The sequence below is a fragment of the Pituophis catenifer genome, unplaced genomic scaffold (assembly GCF_029215685.1).
Source record: "Pituophis catenifer annectens isolate HBS135680 unplaced genomic scaffold, rPitCat1.0.hap2 SCAF_1, whole genome shotgun sequence".
Classification (NCBI taxonomy): Eukaryota; Metazoa; Chordata; class Lepidosauria; order Squamata; family Colubridae; genus Pituophis; species Pituophis catenifer.
In genome coordinates, this window is record NW_027256881.1 from 327,330,548 (window position 1) to 327,343,074 (window position 12,527).

The following is a 12,527-nucleotide window of genomic DNA, read 5'->3' on the forward strand; positions in this document are numbered from 1 at the left end:
TTTGAGATGTAGTATCTATATGGGGGTAGGGAAAATGTATCTATTTTAAATTATAGAGTGATCCTTCCAGCTTAAAGATATGGAGTGGAAAGATTTTATGGGCTCTGCCTTTTGTTCTTATGGATCAAATTTGACAAATGGAATTGTTTTGTCTGGCTTGCATTTTGGTTCCTTGTGCAAATTAACATGGAACAAAGCAGTTGCTGAATGAGTTTATTTCTTTAAAAAAATACATACACAGCTATTTCTTTCTTTATTGGCAAATCTATAATAATAAGTTACATTGGTGTTCTTCCTATATCAGACTGAAGAAAACATTCCATCACCGAAAGACAAAAACTGCCAAGAACGCTTAAAATATATGAAAAATATTGAATGGGTTGCCTCACATTTATTTTCTAGTAACATTGATAGAACAAAGGAACTGCTGCCCTGAATCAATGTTTATGCTTCTATTTGTGATAAGATTGGAAATAAGGAGAAAAATTCAGGTTAGGTAGAACAATATAAAAGAAGGAATATAGAGCAGGAGGAAGATCAACAATCGTAAACCAGAGAATAAGTTTGTATGTAAAGTTTCTGTACTTTAAAATGATGACAACTATTTCCCAACATATTTGTTTGGTCCCCATTTATTTCAAAGGGTGTTTCCCAAAACAACAACATATTGTGGTTCTTGTTGATCGACTTATATTTAATTCAATCTTTTGTATACATTTTTCAGCACCAATTGCTGTTGCTCTAATTTAGATCAGATATTCTCCTCCTGATTGAGAAAAATAAAAGAAACTAAAAGGGCAAAATCATTCAGTGATCTTATATCTCAAAAATTAGTTCACCAAAGTCTGGTGGTGAGAATTAACAAATTTCAGCTATATTTATGTTTGCTTATTTATTGTTGCATATGTCATCCTAGGAGTTTGCATGACTGCATGTGTCTCCCGGAAAAAATTACCAACTCCAGTTTTCCTGTGTCTTCTTCTAGGCTGGACAGCAACGCTGGTGGGAACAGGAAATTACTGTGAATGGGAAGATCCAGAAAGGAGAATTAATAACCTACAACTTGACAGAACTCATCAAGCCTGAGGCTTATGAAGTTCGCCTGACACCAGTCACTATTTTCGGAGATGGAGATGCAACCATTCGTGTAATCAAGTACAGTGGTAAGAGGAGAAATCAGAGTTTTCCTTTTGCAAGAGAGAGACAGAGGGAGGGCTTGGGAACATAAGTCCCAAAGTCTGACTTCCAGCCTTCCAAACCTTGATGGGAGAGGTTGGGGCATCTTGGGTTCTTACAGGGCCCTAATCTAGTCTGATAAATTGTCCCTCCTATTAGTTTGTTTGTTTTTTTAATATTATTAATGTGCAAAACAGAAGCAAGCAATTCCTAGAAGGATTCATCTTTTATGAATTGAACGCTTATAATCATACATATATATTCATATCAGAGTAAACAATTACATCATTCAGAAGTTTATTATTATATTAAAGTATAAGCTGTTCAGTTAAAAATGGAAATTAAACATGTAAATGTATCCATGGAATTCACATTTCTTAGTAGTCTTTGAAACAATCTACCAGGAAAATGTTCAAAAACAGAAATATTACTCATTATGTGTATCATGACCATACACTGTTTCATACATTTGTTCACTAAAATTCTCCCTTGCTTTTTTTAGGAGCTCATGAAATTCATTCAACCTTGACTTTCTCAGTTTTTATTGTTGTATCCACCCATTCATTCTTTCTTCATTTGTATTGCTATACTGTCCTCTTTAATTCTGTCTATATGGGAAACTGCTAGATTTATCTATTGTACTGTCCCTTATTTTAGTATTCAGTTCATATTTATTGATTACACATTCATTCTTAACCTAATTTATTTTTGTTTTACCACATACACACACATTTCTTGAGTATCTCATTCCCACTGCATCCAATTTACTTTTATGTTTGTGGTAACAAACCCAACTCTCATTCCCATACAACTGTGATGGCGAACCTACAGCCCTCTTTGTGGACATGCGCGCCATCACCAGCTGCTCTTCTGGCTTCCAGCGTGTGCATGCATGCCAGCCAGCTGGTCTTTGCACATGGCAGAGTTCCGGAAACCCAAAAAACCAGGTGGCCGGCACGCGCATGCCTTCAGGTTTCCAGTGCTTTGGTTTCCATTGCTCTGGCATGCATGCATGCGTGTTCCAGTTTGGGCACTCAGTGGCGTGCACGTACATTCCGGTTTGGGCACTTAGTGCCAAAAAGGTTCGCCATTACTTCCATATAACAAAGCATACTCTTATATGTTGTCATTTCCATTTCTTTGAACAGACATTCTTCATGCTAACTTTCTAACAGCATTTTCACATTTTCACATTTCTCCTTCTACATTGCTATTTTTTATAAAAACCTTCTATACAAGTTCATCTACTTCATCTGTCCTTCCAGATCAAAACTTGCAATTGGTTACCCCATTTCCCCTATTAAACACAGCTTTTATCTTTGTTACATTAATTTGCAGTTCCACATTACATGGAGTGCAATCTAACATATTGAAACCCATTTTGATTCTCAGCCAGTGATACAGCATTCACATCCCCAACTACCTATGTCTTTAATATCACTATAAACATTATTATATAGCCAAGAGGATATTGCACATACTTCAGAGAGTAAGTTAGAAAGGAATGTACGCTTGAAGGCAAAGCTAAAAGGAACAAAAAGGGGTCTTTAGCTCTATCAATATAAAAAAGAAGGGATGACCATGCTGCTTGGAGAGTATAATGGGACAGTAAGAAGTAATAGGGAATATACATGGCTATTCAACTCCATTTCAGAATTCTCCCCAAAGGAGATTCTGTGGTTCTATGTCCAAATGAAATTAAGTGGGTAGGGGATTTTTGGTAAATAAGGTGATTAGGAAGCACTTTGGTACCATAAAGAAGTTAAATCTCCAGATTGAAACAAATTACAGCTGATAGCCCTGAAGGATCTGGTGGATATCATTCTGGAGTTCTTTTCTGTGATCTCCAAGAAACTATGTGAGAATTGATTTGGTGCCAAATGATCAGAAAAGCTCAAATATTTCTGTCTTCACATAAGGGGAAAAAGATAAGGGTCACTGATAACTACAAACTGGTCATCTTCTTGATGTTGACTTGCTAAAGTGTAAAAATCTTGTTTACACACTGCCTGTTTAACGTAAAACTGCATTGCTCTTCCCAAAGTTAGCATATTTTCTCTCCTTTTCATCAGTTTTTGCCAGACCTCTTCCCAAGCGTACTTGGGAATGATTTATTTTTAAATTTATTTCTCATTGCTGTTTCTGTGCCACTGCATTCCATTACAGCTCAAATCGCCAATGTCATTGTATGTTTCACATTCAATTTTGTTGTTTCTTTATGAAAACAATAATGGGATTCTTTCAGTTGTCAAGCACAGGAGGCAATCTGCATGCATACATTAAACAAGTCATTTTCTAAATTAGGTAACAGCAGATTCCAGCAATAATTTATCAAGTTAACCCTTGAAAATGGGAAATGTTTGCAGTGGTTAATAATCAAGGACATATCAACCCATCTTAAAACAATATGGGGGAAAAACAAAGAGGCAGCCAGCCATATTCCATGGTTGTGAGGGTATACACTTTCTCCCCAGGAACTTATCAGAATGTGAAGTAGGTCTGTATCTGTGCCTTTATATGTGTGTGTGAGTATCTAGGAAAGCGTAACTAGGATGGATGCATGATGCTTCTGTGTTGTAGCTATATGTTTCAGCTCTTCCCCCATGTGTTCTGTCCCCGTCTCACACACACACACAAACAGACAGCCGGGGGTTAAATAAACTGGCAGACAACCAATTCTTCCGATAAGACGCTTGGCAGCAACCCAGTAGCTGCTTGCCAAGAACTTTTACTCAATAAACAAAATACCCACAGTCAAGAATTGTCCAGTTCGTAAAATAAATCCAAGGCCGATAATGTTGTTTCCAAAGATGCAATGTGACTCGATAGTACTTAGTTTTGTCCGTCACAGAGTCTGAATGGCCACCTCACCCCCTTTTATACCCTGTGGGGTGTGGTCCAGTGACTCAGCCTAATCTCTGGCACACCTTTTCTTCTGTTGCGCGCGCTTATCTCTGCGACACTGCCGGGGATCCAGCCAAGACTCATTACCCTCATCACTGTCCATCTGTGGCTGTGTGGATGTGCTTGGCCCTGGCCCTATCTCTTTCCCTTCGGCGGACACCGAAGGCATTGCCAGAGAGGAGGGTCCTGGAGAGGGAGGCCTTGCCAACTCCTCTCCTTCACTCTTGGAGTCCTCTCCTGCTGATGACACAGGCTCAAGTAACGGAGCCACAACACCATGTTGCATCTCTATGTTAACGTGGATCCCCATAGTGGAAAACACAGGATAAGACTGCATTTATCCTACTCTGGGTGATGTGACCAGTAGGAAAGATGGCTTAGAACAGGGGTGTCAAACTCAAGGCCCGGGGGCCAGATCCGGCCTCTGGGGTGCTTAGATCTGGCCTGCAGGGCTGCCCTGGAAACAGAGAAGGACCAGCCTGTGGTGCCTCAGCAAGTGAAAACATAGCTCGCAAGGGATGTGTGCGGTCCTCCTGAGCTCTGTTTTTGCTGGCAGAGGGTTGCAGGAGGATATCGCAGCTGAAAATGGAGCTTGCAAGGGCCGCGGGAGGACTCCCAACTCCATTTTCGCTGGCCGAGGGTTGCAGGAGACCGTTGCAACTGAAAATGGAGCTCGGGAGCCTGTTTTCACTGGCAAAGCACTCGGGCCACCACAGGTCCCCCCAACACAAGTGATGTTGAGCTGGCCATGCCCATCCTGGCCATGCCCACCCCGACCCCCAATGTCAAACACAACCCTGATGCGGCCCTCAATGAAATTGAGTTTGATACCCCTGACTTAGAATAAAGCAATTAGTGGACCTTCTTGGCCACTACCCAATTACTCAACCATAGGATGTATTTGTATTTTGTTTTGTGTTTCTGGAACTATTTTTCTCACAATTCCAAGTTTTGCTCCATTTCTGAATTCAGTCTTGCTTTTCCTAGCTTCTCTCTCTACACCAAATCTGGTCCTGTTGTTCCAATTTCTGGAGATACAAAGTCCTGACCAATTTTACATGGTTTCTTTCCCACATTATATTTCTTTGAAAAGAATAAAAAAGTATAATACTCCAACAAAGATTTAAAAAACCTAGCAAATCTGACCAAAAAGGGGAAAAAAAACTTTTAATATAATGAGTTCCATTTGAGCTAGTGTATTTCTTGATAATAAAAGATTAGAAAACTTGTTCTTGGTTGGTTTATTCCAAGAAGATTTGACTTAATATCCCTCTTGAGTATGAATAGTGAAAATATGGGTGATTAGAGAGAATTTGCTTTTTAATTTAACTCCCCTCTTTTCAATACTGCTGATGTAAATGAGTAAGTGGAACAATCTTAAAGGCTTTACTACTTAAGAAACATCAGTTGCAATTTTAATTTTCCAATCTTCTGCTTAGAGCTGGTGCTTGATGTAAATAAATAAAAACTGAGAGGAATGTTGATCTCAAACACAATTGTGCATATCCATTATATTTAAAGGGAATTCATTAGATGCTTAAGTCCTAGTATTTTCAATACAGTTGGGAACTAAGTAATAAACTTACTTTTTTTTTTCTCCACCTTGATTAGAAAACCTGGCTTTTTGCAAAGCCCAGATTGTGATCCTGTTCAGGGCCTCTGGATCTGCTGGTGCACATAAGCTCAAGGCTTTTCTTTCTACTATTTTTTTTAAAAAACTTTTTATTAGTTTATAATCTAAAATACAAAAGAAATAGTGGGAAAATAAGGGAAAGGAAAGGGGAAAGTGTGCAGGGGTGTCAAACTGACAGCCCACAGGCCGGATGCATCACGTGCAGGCCACGCCCACCCCGGCTCTGCAAACGCAAAAATTGCAATATGTCACGTGATGTCACATGATGTGATCGAATTTGACACTGTAAGGCAAAAGGAAAAAAGAAAGAAAAAGCATTAACTTCCCCAACTCCCTTTGGTGCAGTAAAATAAGAGAATGGCATCAAACCTCAACTTTTTACTTTTAGATAATAATATAAACTAGCTATTTCTATAACAACAAACCTATCTAATTGGTAAAACCCAAAATTGGTAAAACTTCAAGCCCTTTTTCTCACACTCTACGATTTCTTTTCCATTCCGCTTGATAAGACAGCCTTTCCAGACAGAAAAGGGGGGAAAATCTGATTGTAATTTAATCATCAGTTCTCACAAAACAGACTGCACCAGACTGCACTGAGTAGCCATCCCAAACACTCCATATGCATGCTATACTACAATTTACCATTTCTCAAGTGCTGCTATCTAAACCTACAGTCCTACTATTTTTTCAACAATCTCATAGCATTTATGACTTGACACATTTTTCTTTGGCTACTGACATTGATAGAATTTGTTTCAATTCTACTTGTTTTTATAATTAAGCCTATAATTTAATTTCCTATATGTATTAACTGATTCCATTCCATAAGATCAGAGCAATTTAGTTCAGATCTATTGTATCCTTCTTCTTAGTGTCATTGATCATTTATTCACTGCCCATCATGGCTTTAGTCCATCAACGTTTTCACAAAGCGTTTTACTATTAAATAAAACTACATTATGAGATTTATCACATCTAACAGAATAACACAGTAGGAAGGGACCTTGGAGGTCTTCTAGTCCAAACTCAAAGCTCAAGCAGGAGACCCTATACCAGAGATGGCTAACCTTTTTGCTATCGCGTGCCAGGAGGAGGGGCAGGAGGGTCGCACGTGCACGTGCCCGCACCCATAATTCTATGCACCCTGCCCCCACGCATGCATCCATGACCCCCCACTCCCCCACACACTCCTGGCACACGATGGCCCGGTAGGCCCATTTTTCTCTCTCACCTGGCTCCAGAGCCTCTCTATGAGTCTGGGGTGGGCAAAAACAGCCTTCCCCACCCCCACCCCCCACCCCCGGAGGCCCGCCGGAGGCCAGAAACGTCCCGTTTCCCAACTTCTGGTTGGACAGGAAGTGACTTTTTGCTGTCCCCAGCCTTCAGAGATGCCTAGAGAGGCTCTGGAGCCAGGTGAGAGAGAAAAACACGCCTTCCCCACCCCACCCCAGGCCCTCTGGAGGCAGGAAACAGCCTGATTCCCTACTTCTAGTGGGCCCAGAAGGCCCAAAAATCAGCTGGCTGGCGCATGCATGCGTGCTAGAGCTGGGCTCGCGTGCCCACTGATATGGCTACGTGCGCCACCTGTGGCACGCACGCTATAGGTTCGCCATCATGGCCCTATACCATTCCAGACAAATGGCTGTCCAGTCTCTTCTTAAAAGGCAAGCTGTTCCATTGGCTAATTGTTCTCAGTGTTAGGAAGTGTTTCCTTAGTTCTAGGTTGCTTCTCTCTTTGGTTAGTTTCCATCCATCTTTCCTTGTCTTGCCTTCTGGAGCTTTGGAAAGTAAGTTGACCCCCTCTTCTTTGTGTTCTATAAGCCCCATATAAAGATAGTATTCATCAGCTAAGTCACATTCTGGCTAGTATACCACAAATAAAAATGAAGCAGATTTTTCATGTTTATCTTTGCAAACCAGGATATCTAATCTAGAGACTATATTGCAATCCAACATATTTTTGGCAACATCCCACCAACTGAGGAGGTTCATATAGTGTGCTGGCATATTCTCAGGTTATGAACTCGCTAATTTCTTCCTTAAAAGATACATAACTATCCATACAAGTGAACATTTTAAGTCTTTACAAATGAGACATATGAAAGTCCAAATTATCTTCTACTAACATCCTTGAAGGAGAGACTCCATCCTTAAATTCATATCTCTTTATATGCTTATATACATATGACTTTACCAAATACACAGATTTTGAACATTATGTCCTTAAGAAAGTTGTAGAAAAAGTCTTTTGGTGGCCAGAGACTGCACTTAAAATTTTATGGAAGAGCCATGAGTCAGAGCAGAGATGTATGTCCCCAAACAGTAAGTACTGTGCTTGCATAATCCCCAAGCTATTTATCTGAAATTTAACAGGAATGATCCATTCCACAGGGAAATGCCTACAAATCATGGCAAGAAATGAACATTTGCATTTTTAAAAAAAATATATTTAAAGATGTCTGAAATCATTCATGTGACACTACAGCACTTTCAAATTTCATCTGACACAGAATATTAGGTTCAGAGATTCAGGCTTACAAACTGAATTAGATTTTACACCCGAGTCAAGATTTCCTTCTGCAACATTTTAAAAAAGAAAACTTTCTTGAATGCATCTTTTATAACATTATAGAAAATCAAAATCTCTGAACTTTTTGATATATCCAAACCATAAAATCTACAGTCTAAGCATTGCTGAAACGATGGTAGAAATGGCGGAATACTGGGGTGATTTTTTAATTCAAATCGCCACAATCAGTGACATAGCTATTTGTGAAGAAGAGGTATGTGGCTAATTTAGCCAAGAGAATCCTCTCACTTCAAAGGCAGTCGATTTCGGCATACAGTTTTGAGAAGACAAAAGGGGACAATTGTCTTTTTTAAACTTTTTTTTTTCCCTTCATAAAATCGTTAAGGCAATGCTTGTTAAAGCTGCAACTCCTTGATCTGATTTTTTTTAATTTAACAATAGCAATAGCATTTAGACTTATATACCTCTTCACAGTGCTTTCCAGCCCTCTCTGAATGGTTTACAGAGATTGCATATTGCCCCCAACAATCTAGGTCCTCATTTTATTGACCTCGGAAGGCTGAGACAACTTTGAGCTGGACAGGGTCAAATTCCTAGCAGTTGGAATGCAGAAGTACCCTGCAATTCTACTGCATTCTAACAACTGCACCACCTCAGCTCCTGTTGTTTCTATCCCACCTTTATTACTATTTATTTTAATAAATAATTCACGGCAGTGAACATATGCAATACTCCTTCCTCCTTCTAGTTACCCAGCTGGCTTTCAGGAGAAATTAATAATATTCTTGATTAGAAGCATTCACAAGTTGCAGAACAGTTGAATGATATCAAAATGTTGGGCACTACTGGGCAAACCCCCATCCTTTAAAAATATGGGGTCACACACATTGCACATATGTAAGAAAGGGCTTAATTTGATTGCCCAGTGGAGCCCACAATGTTGAGCTTGTTGACTCCGCTGTAGGAGAAGAGGAGTCATTAAGTGTTCTGAATCCAAGCTTCCCATTTTATCGAAAAAACTTTTTTTAAAAAATAGAGCTGATGTTGCAGTGTCTGAGGAAATAATTGGGAGGTAGAAGACTGACTAAAGAGATCCATGAACACTTTTTCTCACTTGTTTTCTTTGCTAGAAAACAAAGACACAGTGACAATCTTGAAAGCTATATAACATGATATTTAATAATATCTCTCTTTGGGCCCCTGAGAGCTGTCTTCAAGCATCTACACCAAGCAGTCTTCCAACATGCTCCAGTTTTTCTCTCTGATCTTAGAAAGGCATTCCTGGTGGCATAAGAAGGGAGGCATTTATACCCAGGGGGACATAACTTCTGAGATGAGGCTTTTGATGCTGATACTCATGATATGCCATCCCATTTGTTTTACAGATGGGATGTATAATATTTTCTAGGCTGCGGTCCCCATCTGGCTTTTGAGTGATGTGCTTAGGGACCTTCTTCCAAAAAGTGACATATGGAAGTGAATTTGTGTTCAGCTAAAATTCAAAAAACACACTGGTGCATGCATGCATGCATGCTCACACACACAAACACAAGCCAAATAAGTGGAAGGAATATAGCTTACATTTGAGTAATTATATAACTGCACTGTAAGTTTTGAGTTGAATTCATTGGCATATGGAAAGATGGATGATCCATGAGCATCTATTTATTTTTGGACTCCAAGACTTATCATTTCATGCAGCATGGTATAGTCAATGGTGAGGAACGTTGGGAGATAGCAATAGCAATAGCACTTAGACTTATACATACCTCTTCGCAGTGCTTTTACAGCCCTCTCTGAGCGGTTTACAGAGTCTGCGTATTGCCCCCAACAATCTGGGTTCTCATTTTATCAACCTCAGAAGGATGGAAGGCTGAGTCAAGGCTTGAGCCTGTCAGAATCAAACTTCTGGCAGTCAGCAGAATTAGCACAATACTGCATTCTAACCACTGCACCACCACAGCTCTTACAATATACAGTATATGTCTATGGAGATTCTCAATCATCCAGGACATAGTTACCTCAAAGGTGCTTTTTTCAAAAGGCAACTGGATTAGAGAGATAGATAGAGAGGATCATTGGTTTGAAAGAGGGATAAAAGAGTCCATCTATGTTAGAATTGAAGAGCCCTTCCTCAACAAAAGGGGAGGAATTGACACCACCTATCTTTTGTCTGGAATGCAGTCCTTTCAGCAGTTCCAAAAAGATTCCACTACCATTTGAACTCTGATTCAGCTGATCATGAGGGCACAGATAAATTCCCAAGTGGCCGCAACAGTTCTCAGAGAGACAATCCTTCCATTCCCCACCACCACCATCCTGTCAGTACCTATCCTTCCATCCCCTCACCATCCAGTTGCAACTGATGAAGCCCCTTGGAGGAGAAGCAAAATATCTTCTTCCTCAAGGGAAAAAAAAACAGTCCAATTGCCTTTTGAGAAAGAATCTTTGAGAGATACGGTATAGATCCCTTGAAGAACCACACTACCTTTAATTTCTTGGCACATCCCAGTTAGTTAAATCTGTTCTTTGTAATATTTGGTCCTGTAATGTAATACTTACCTGCTCAAACACACTGAAGAATCCCATGGCAATCCTTGGGTTTGCAAAAGAACTTTGAACTTAATGTGATGCTCTACTTGCAGGTTTTCTTTTTCTTCTTTTTCTCTTCCAAAACAAGCAGCTATCTTGCTTGCAGAATGACTCACTTTAGTTTGTGTCACTTCTATGTGCAATTATGACTTTATTTTTCAGGACATTAATGCCTTGATTCATGCTCTATAGTGACAGATTGAAAAGAGAAGAGCAAAAGAAAAAAGATTACTCAAATTCACAACTGGGTTGTAAACACTTAGCGAAGTCCTGCTTTCATCTAGCATTTCATTTGAATTCTTTCACAGTCAACTTTCACACTATCACTTGAGTTTATATGGATTCACTGCCGCAAAGCAGGTGTTAGCCAAATATTGCCTCCTATCATCTCTTCAGCAGTACTGCAATCTCTCCATTTGGGGATCATAGAATCAAATCCTTTCTGAATATATTCTAGAATAAGTGGATTAATGTATATGATTAGTTTTCCGCTTCAATGAGTTACCATCTTCCCTCAAAGCAATCAGTTCACTTTAAAGAATACAACTATGGTTACACTCAAAGAGATGCCACGAAAGGAACAAAGAATGGGGTTGGGAAACATTTAAGTGTATGCTAGTACAAATGTTTTAAATAATAACTTAGAATGAAACAGTAGAAGACACTTCAGAGGAAAAGCTTCTGGTGCAGTCACATAAAATGCCTATTTATGGAGCCTTTTTAAGAAGTGAGCAATCTCCTTCTCCCTCTCCCGGACTATTACTACTACTATACTTCTACTTCTACCTCTTCCTTTTCCTCTTCTTCCTCCCCTTCCTCTTCCTCTTCCTTCTCCTCCTCCTCTTGCTTCTTTCTTCTTCTTCTTCTTCTTCTTCTTCTTCTTCTTCTTCTTCTTCTTCTTCTTCTTCTTCTTCTTCTTCTTCTTCTTCTTCTTGCTTCTGCTTTTTCTGCTTCTCCTCCTCCTCCTTCTCTAATTCCTCTCACAAAGCAAGAAAAAAAGTACAATCAATCAGTGTACACAATATAGTTCCATCCTTTGGCATGTTTATTCCACCCTTGGCCTTCCCAAAATTAAGTGTGCTCTCCCACCTCTGAAAGGTTGCCCAAACCTACTTTCAGGGAAGGAATCAAGTGGCACCTGGACTCAACCAGGCCAGTGGAAGATCTCATTATCATTTCCCAGCCTCCTGAAATGGAAGACAGGGGGAATTAAAAGCTAATTAAGAATAATAAAAAGCAACATGACTAGGTTCACATAACATGCTGCAAGGGTTAGAGATTCCTAACATGCTGCAGTTAGAGGTTTCAGATATGATTTTTTCAGTTGTACTTGGAAATGCCAGAGACAGAACATAGAATGTTTTACACACAAAGCAAGAAGAGATCTTTTTATATTAAAAGTGAGCCACCTTTGATGTATAGGACCATTTAATTTGTATTAGCCATCAAATCCTCCTAGACAGGATGGCTTCATGTTTCTTGCATTATTATCTGGCCTATAAACCTTTAATTCTTAATAATACAATAGCTTTCTTACCCCAACTCAATCATATCAAAAAAACAAAACCAAAAAAAAAACCTTTTTTTTCTCCCTCTGAAACACTAGAATCATGGAACCAGGCTTGCCAATTCCAACAGGGATAACTACAAACTAAAAAGTTTCTCTAGACCTTGGAAGCTCAGTCTGAG

At 39.5% G+C, this 12,527-nt stretch overlaps 1 protein-coding gene across 3 annotated transcripts in view; it reads left to right on the top strand.

Annotated features, from left to right (window-relative positions):
* The window catches only part of MDGA2 (MAM domain containing glycosylphosphatidylinositol anchor 2), a 603,292-nt gene that overhangs the window by 554,417 nt on the left and 36,348 nt on the right, over positions 1 to 12,527 (top strand). For all 3 annotated transcript variants that reach the window (XM_070931707.1, XM_070931708.1, XM_070931709.1), the window contains exon 11: positions 986 to 1,163. In XM_070931707.1, coding sequence (XP_070787808.1) covers positions 986 to 1,163 — 178 coding nt within the window. The remainder of the gene's footprint in view (positions 1 to 985; positions 1,164 to 12,527) is intronic.